Below are 7,886 nucleotides of genomic sequence, written 5' to 3'. Positions count from 1 at the left end.
TCACAAGCTAGAGCAAGCTAAATCTACACTTGAAAGGCCGAGACAAGGAATCCAAAAAACAACACAACAGAAAAAACAAAACAAAGGACACTTTTTTTTATTCCGAGAGAGAGAACGGCACAGACAGGGTCCGCTGTGTACGGCATGTGCGACGGTGGCAGACTGTGTAAACGAGAGCAGCGATTTCTCCTGACACTGGTGACAACGCCGCAGTCCCATGCTGACTCTCCGACACCCCCACCACCCAACACCTCCTCCCCCAAGTCCCCCCCCCATCTCCTTCCTCTCTTCTCCTGCGCAGCCTTTCTATCCTTCGTGCTTGCTTTTCTTTCTCTACAGGTCCTCAGCTTGTTTTCCCCCCAATTACCGCCACGCACGTTCCCACAGTCTGTTGACAAACGCACAGAGCCACTGCAAGCCAAGACGACCACACAGGTGTGCCACTAACAAGTAGCCTGCACAGAGAACGACTTAAGGTGAAAAAAGGCACTGAGACACAGGGGTGTGTGTGTGTGTGTGTGTGTGTGTATCTGGGGGTGGGGGGGGTGGGAGGGTAAGGGGCACAAAACAGAAAGAAAAGGTTATATAGAGAGGACAGAGGACATCATGTATCACCAAATATAACCCTCTCTGTCTCTCTTCAGACACACAAGCAGCACAAGCAGCACAAGCAGCACACACACACACACACACACACGAGATTGAGAGAAAATGATGGCACTGGAGAAGAATGTATAAAAACCCACTGATGAAAGACAAGGAAACAGGAGTAAGATAAGTGAGAAAGTCAACAAAAAACCAAAGCAGCACAGCCAACCTGACAGACCATCAGGATAGAGGGCTGAGAGAGAGAGAGAGAGAGAGAGAGAGAGAGGAGAGAGAGAGAGAGAGAGAGAGAGAGAGAGAGAGAGAGAGAGAGAGAGAGAGAGAGAGAGAGAGAGAGAGAGGGGGGAAGAAGAGAAAAAAGAGAGAGAAAGGAAGAAGAGAGAAAGAGAGAGAGAAAAAAAGGAAGAGAAAGAGAGAAAGAGAGAGAGAGAAAGAAAAATGAATGGACAAAGAAGAGGGTGAGGGGAAGCGGGAAGACCAAGAGAAAAAGACAAGAAAACAGGTGAGCAAAAGCAGCAGAAAGTAAAAAGCAAAAGCGAGTGAAAGAAGAGCAGGAAGGAGAGGAGAGGAGAGGTGGTGGAGGAACCAGGAGGGTAAGCACCTAGACTGAGGTCAGCGACGGCAGCAGCAGGAGGAGGAGGAGGAAGAGGAGGAGGAGGAGGAGAAAGAGACTGAGATGGAGGAGAGGCTGGATGCCAGGGTGGCTCGGAGCAGGCAAGCAGGAGAGAGAGAGAAACAGAAAGAGAGAGCGAGTGAGAGAGCAAGAGAGAGAGCAAAAGTGAAAGTGAGAGAGAAGCAGAGAGAGGTGGTGGTGGTGGTGGTGGATATGGGCTCTTGTTAGTGTGCTCCCTGACAGCGTGATGAGGAAGAAGGTTGAAGGCTGCTGTCAGGACCCAGAGGGGGGTGGTGTGTGTGTGTGTGTTTGTGTGTGTGTGTGTGTGTGTGTGTGCCCGCGCCTGTGTGTGTGTGTGATTCGACCGGCGGCAGAGGTCTGGCGGCCTGCAGCTCTCCACTGCTCTCCCAGCTGACTAGTTAACGGGGAGCCCTGATGCAGCACAATTATACGGGCATGTGACAGGCCGCCACGCTCCGATGGACCCCCGTCTCGGACAGACAGGACCCGCGCCCGGCCCACCATTGGCACACAGAGCAGGGGGAAAAAAAAGAAAAGGAAGAGGGGGAAGGAAAAAAAAAAGACAAGAGGTACCTCCTAACCTCCGGTCACCAAACAGCAATAAGGCAGCTGATGTGTCCTGTGTTAGATCATGATTTATTCCTTTGCTTTGGCGAGACGAGGGGAGGCGTGCCAACATGTTCGGTGAAGACTGACATGGTAGGTTCACTTGGGGGGGGGGGGGGGGGGGAAGTGGACAGGACAGAGCCCCACCTCACCCATCTCCCACCTAAAAAACATATTGAGGGCCTGCCTGCAGCATGCATAATAAATGTACTCCTTTTTCCCCACTCTCCTTGCCATCTCCCTCTCTCACTTTCTTTTTATTCATCTGATCCAGTCCATGGACAAGTCAGCGGCTGGCCCACCTGGACCCGAGCCAGCTCTAAATCCTCTTACTGACTGTCTGGGAGAAAACAATACCACAAGTCTCTCTCTCTCTCACACACACACACACACACATTAATATTTACATACCTGGGCATGGTACATGGGCTGAGGCACATGTAAGCACAGCCACTGGTTGAGAGTTCCCTGTGAAGGATGATTGGTATTTTGGGGACTGGCAGTGAGATGGGAAGGCCTGAGCCTGAGGTGGAACCCAAACCGGCCCACTTCAGATGAGCCCTTGCGCCGTATTATTAGCGTCCCAAAACCCACACTAATTTGTCTCCGTGCATCAGACAGACAGTAAATTACCTCCATCCCTACCCCACCCACCAAAAAAAACAAAAAAAAACATGCTTTCCGTATGGAGTCAAGAAATTCACCCTAAAATAAGACCAGAACAAAGCCCTTCCAGCAGCCAGGGAGTGTAATGATTTACTCGCGTCGACCTGCTGGTGCCACTGCACGCACGATATGAGCTGGCCAGCACAGTTTTTTTGTCTCTTCATATCCCTTGCTTTTTTTCTAGAGGAGTGAAATACTCAAAGGATTGGGCAATCACACATCCCCCCCCCCCACACACACACACAACCACCACCTTACCCATCTCATCCCTTCCCGCACCTTCTGGTGCTCAGATACATTGCATGCTTGGAGGCAGCAGCCACGGAGATAGTGGTGTGGTGGATGACGACATCACTCGCTTTGCTCTATCTCTCTCTCTTCCTCCCCCCCCTTCTCTCTGGAGCATCCTGGGTATTCGGAGAGCACGCCCGGCGATAAGCCACCCTTCTCCCACTCGCCTTCACCGGCGCAAAGGAGCCGGACAGAAACTATGCAAGAGAGTTATGGCGCTAATAACAGATAATTTACGGCCGCCTTGGCATCCGCGTGCAGAGTGGCAGCTCATAGTCGATCTGTGGTTACGGTGGTTTGGTTCCCCCCGCACGCACACACACACACACACACACACACACACACACACACACACACACACACACACACACACACACACACACACACACGTCTAGCTAGTCCATGCGCCGGCTACACTTATGCAGATCTTTCACTTCCTGAAATGCCATGATCTCACTGGAGCGTGGCTTGCAGCGCCACAGCTAGGCGTGTTCGTGCTTCGGGAGAGACCTGCACTGGGTGATTTGTGTCTCTGCCTCCCCGACTCAAAGAGCCGAATCTGTTCTTGGGATCAAGCCTATGTGTGCTTCATTACAGACTCCAGACTTAGCTCATATATCTTATGTCATCTCAGTGAGAAAGAGAGAGAGAGAGGGCAACCACAACAGATTTTGCAGAACCTACGAAGGCAAGAGTTTGAGTCTGCGTATATGTGCATAGAGACATACTTCCACTGGTTCTGGGAGAGCATGTGTTTGTATTTACCTACTTTGGTTAAGGAGTCTAGACACACACACACACACACACGTTTCTGAGCATGTGTATGAGAGCCTGTAGCTGGACAGGCCCTATGGGCTGCTGGGAGATCCAGGGAGCTGTGTGTGTGTGTGTGTGTGTGTGTGTGTGTGCGTGTGTGCGCGTGTGTGTGCGCGTGTGTGTGTGCGTGCTGGGAGATCCAGGCAGCTGTGTGTGTGTGTGTGTGTGTGTGTGTGTGTGTGTGTGTGTGTGTGTGTGTGTGTGTGTGTGTGTGTGTGTGTGTGCTGGGAGATCCAGGAAGCTGTGTGTGTGTGTGTGTGTGTGCTGGGAGATCTAGGAAGCTGTGTGTGTGTGTGTGTGTGTGTGTGTGTGCATTGGGAGATCCAGGGAGCTGTGTGTGTGTGTGTGTGTGTGTGTGTGTGTGTGTGTGTGTGTGTGTGTGTGTGCGCGTTGGGAGATCCAGGGAGCTGTGTGTGTGTGTGTGTGTGTGTGTGTGTGTGTGTGTGTGTGTGTGTGTGTGTGTGTGTGTGTGTGTGTGCGCGCGTTGGGAGATCCAGGGAGCTGTGTGTGTGTGTGTGTGTGTGTGTGTGTGTGTATGTGTGTGCGTTGGGAGATCCAGGGAGCTGCATACTCACAGTGCTAAGCTTGCTTGAGGTAATGATGATGCGCCGCTCGTGCAGCATGCTGGCGTACAGCTGGAGCATGTTGTTCACGTCCACTGCCACAAAGTACTCCGTCAGGTTCCTCTGCGACCAGACAGCAAGCACCATCATTAGCACACTGATTGATTATACACATAATCACATTCAGCATTACATGTATAAACACTGTTCAACACACTACTTAACATAAACCATGATAAGTCTGTATATGTTCTACAGTTCGTTCCAAGTTCATACATTTCTAATCAGCAATAACTGAAAAAAATCTGACTTGTATTTGATCATTAAAAAATATGACGTGATATTTTATCGTTATGATTTCAAACATTTAGATGACCTTCTGTGAGAGGAATACAAAGAAATACATTCTTACACTCTCGGGTATGGTGGGAAGTCCATTAATATCAGGAGCAATGAAGTACGAGTGCTAGAAACGACAACAAGAAACACAGACACAGAGAGAGGTTAGCAAACATTCCACCCTCCATTCACGGAGAATAGGAAGAGGAGAAGGAGAGGAAGAAAGAAAGAGGGGATGAACACAAAGGAATAGATAGACCATCCCTTTGTTCAATGATTTACGACTCATCTTGTTCATTGTTTGATTTGAATGGCTCATAGTTGGGATATGTGAGCGGTTGATAGAGCGCACGTGTGTGTGTGTGTGCGTGAGCGATGTCATGCATATTGCAGGAGCGGTCGATACAGGCGTGGGGGCCCCGAGAGAGGGCCCTCAGAGGTGAGGCTGAAACGTGGGCATGTAGAACAAGGTCTTTATTAAAGCTTCAGAGGCCGAGCGGATCCGCCACTTTCGTCTTGGCGTCTGAGACCCGAGTGCACCGCGGTTCAAGGACAGGACAAGCCGGGACGAGATGTAGGACATGATTTTAATATGGCGGATCAAAAAGACAGGGGGAGAGGAGGAGGAGGAGGAGGAGGAGGAGGAAGAGGGCAGTTAAGAGGGAAAAGACAGAAACGCTGGAGCGAGGACTCCTCGGCCCGGGTCGAAGACCACATCCCTGGCACGGGCGCACAAGGTCAGACAGCGGCGCTTCAGACTGCAGCTTAATCTGCATGACCTTACGCATGTTTCAATCCGCAGCAGGGCGGACAAGTCGTCACCGCTTCCATCTTCTGTTCCCCAAATCCTTTATAGGCGTTTCCCACTCAAACTCAATCACTGTAAAAGACACCGAGATGACTGTGATGTGGCCCTATGGTAGGCGCGTGGAAGGGACTCAGTGTAATGAACATAGAAATTTACGGCACATAAGCGTCTAACCCCTGAGTGCGGCTTCATTGATGGGAACAGGGGCTGTCGGAGGAGAAGAACTACGGGCTAAGAGGGCTAAGAACCAAAGCTGGTGGTGTGTCTGTCTGCATTTACTTTCCCCACAAATGTGTGGCCTGAAGACAAACAAGACAGTCAAATTCACACACATACACGGATCACTCAACAGAGCCCTGCAGGCCTCTGACTTGGAGCAAGCCTCTTTGTGTGTGTGTGTGTGTGTGTGTGTGTGTGTGTGTGTGTGGTGGGTGGATGATTGGGAGTTGGGTGTAGGGGTGACTGCAGGAAGGGAGGGAGGGGCAGCTCCAGCAGCAGCAGCAGCAGAAGCAGCATTCCAGCTGGCTCCGTATCTGGCTGCGTGTCTTTGTAGAGATCGCACATTATCATACAGCTCGTTATCAGTGTGCTCTGCTCCACATTGCTCGGCACTCCACCAAAAAAACAAAAAAAAGTAAATAAAGAAAGAACACACACAGAACCAGTATATGACTTCACACAGCACATGGACAGCTACACACTCTCACTTACTAACAAAGACATTGAAACGCTACAAAAATACATACATTTTATAGGGGGATTGGTTGGACACACAAAAAACAGTTACACACAGATATAGAAGAGACGTACCCAGCCTTACAAACACGCCACCCACCACCATAGATAGTGCATGAGACAGACCAGATGATTGACTTTGCCCTTATCCCATGTCCTCTCTCACTCCCACCCCCCAATGGAAAGCACCACAGAGAGGGGTAAGCCCGCCACCTGATAGAAAAGCCCAGTGGTGTGACGCAGGAGCAAGGCAATCCTGAGAAAAGCCCCCCCTCCAATTGATGACTTCTATCTCATGTCATTCTCAGCAAGAAGCCGCCCTGAAACCAAGTCACTCTTTCTTTTATCGTTGTGCTAGGACTCTGCTCTAGGCTGCAGTGACTGGATTTTCGTTTTGCCTTTAGGGGAAAAAAAAAACAATGAAACAATTTCACTTTTCCTGTGTTTTTTTTCTTCTTCTTTTTTTTAAGCTATGATCATATATTCAGCAGTCCTGCCATTATACCATTATTGCATTGCTTGGTTTGCTTTTCTCAGTGACCAGAAACGTATATTTTTAGCCAGCAAGTGAATACACTGTCTGGCAACTGCCAGTGGGTTTCTGGATTAAGCTGTAAGAAAATAATGGGGCTGTCACAACTGACATGTCACTCCTTTAGGACTAAAAATCCCTGCTGCTGTGTCAGACGATGTCACTACTGAGGACAACAGGGTTTGAAAGGCAGGGTGCGCACTTTCTTACAGAGGATAGGCAAAATGGGAAGAAATACAAAAACAAACAATTAAACTATTTCAAGAGCTTGTGTTGGGGTTGCAGAAGCTCACTTTTTCTTTCTTTTAAAGCACTGTTTATCTAACTTTGGGATATGTGGGTTAATAGGAAGAGCATCAAGGAGATTTTTTGAGCACAATTGCCTTTCCCTCTAAAGCCACACCAAAGATGTGTTTTTTTTTTTGATATTCAAAAAGAGAATACGACAGTGGAGTGTGCCATTAATCATTTACAAAGTTTGATTGTTTTCCAGAAAAAAAAAGAGTAAACACAGACATCACAAACCCAGGATAGTTTTTCTGGTTTGAGTGTTAAAAAAGATAGCAAAGAATTATTTGGCAAAATTGAAAAAAAGATTCTCCCTCATGCAATTTGTGCGACGTTTGTGTGAGTTGTCTTTCTTTCCCACTTTCTCAGTCTTTCCTTGACTCACTTAACTCACCGGTTCTTGGCTTCCCGAAGCGTTCGCTATTTGCCCCGTGGAAATATGCAACCACTCATTCTTACACATTGGAATAAACAGAGACAGACACAGACACAGTTCACAGAGTGGTTGTTGCTTTTCATGTTACCTCAATGAGAACAAGAATCAACAATAAATCGTATACCACTTCAGTCACATAATGATTATAAATCTAGCTGTTTGTGATTATGATGAGTTGCCAGAAATGATGATGAATGCCGGACAAAAACAAACAAAACCAAATAAACTGTAAATTCATTGCTCAATACTCACGAATTACGACAAAATAGTTGGTTCTTTAAAAAAAATTGAATTGAGGAGAGGAAATTTATTTCTTGGAATAATTGATTTAATGCATTTTTTTTTTTAAATAATGTTTTTAAGCTCTTAATACACTTTGAAATATTCATTCTTTGCGGTCTTCCCGAATAAAATGGCAATTTAGTTATATGACAATACCAGTGTTACAACTGTTAGTGATATAAAAGGAAATAATGTGCTAATAACCAAAAAGTGTTATATAATAATAACCAATAACTGTTCCAGGGTGCGTTCTAGGAGTCGTATGGAAACGTGTTATGTACTGT

General features: G+C 47.7%; 1 protein-coding gene across 5 annotated transcripts in view; it reads right to left on the bottom strand.

Moving 5' to 3' along the window:
- dennd1b (DENN/MADD domain containing 1B) overlaps positions 1-7,886 on the bottom strand; it is a 95,726-nt gene that overhangs the window by 43,862 nt on the left and 43,978 nt on the right. For 4 of the 5 annotated variants that reach the window (XM_042056412.1, XM_042056413.1, XM_042056411.1 and 1 more), the window contains exons 8-10: positions 7,279-7,338; positions 4,595-4,648; positions 4,195-4,305 (exon numbers count right to left, since the gene is read on the bottom strand). In XM_042056412.1, the coding sequence (XP_041912346.1) occupies positions 4,195-4,305; positions 4,595-4,648; positions 7,279-7,338 (225 nt within the window). The remainder of the gene's footprint in view (positions 1-4,194; positions 4,306-4,594; positions 4,649-7,278; positions 7,339-7,886) is intronic. The other variant, XM_042056415.1, reaches the window with a different exon arrangement.

The sequence above is a fragment of the Alosa sapidissima genome, chromosome 12 (assembly GCF_018492685.1).
Source record: "Alosa sapidissima isolate fAloSap1 chromosome 12, fAloSap1.pri, whole genome shotgun sequence".
Classification (NCBI taxonomy): Eukaryota; Metazoa; Chordata; class Actinopteri; order Clupeiformes; family Clupeidae; genus Alosa; species Alosa sapidissima.
The sequence above is the reverse complement of the archived record's forward strand: the minus strand, read 5'-3'. Positions and strand labels throughout refer to the sequence as shown.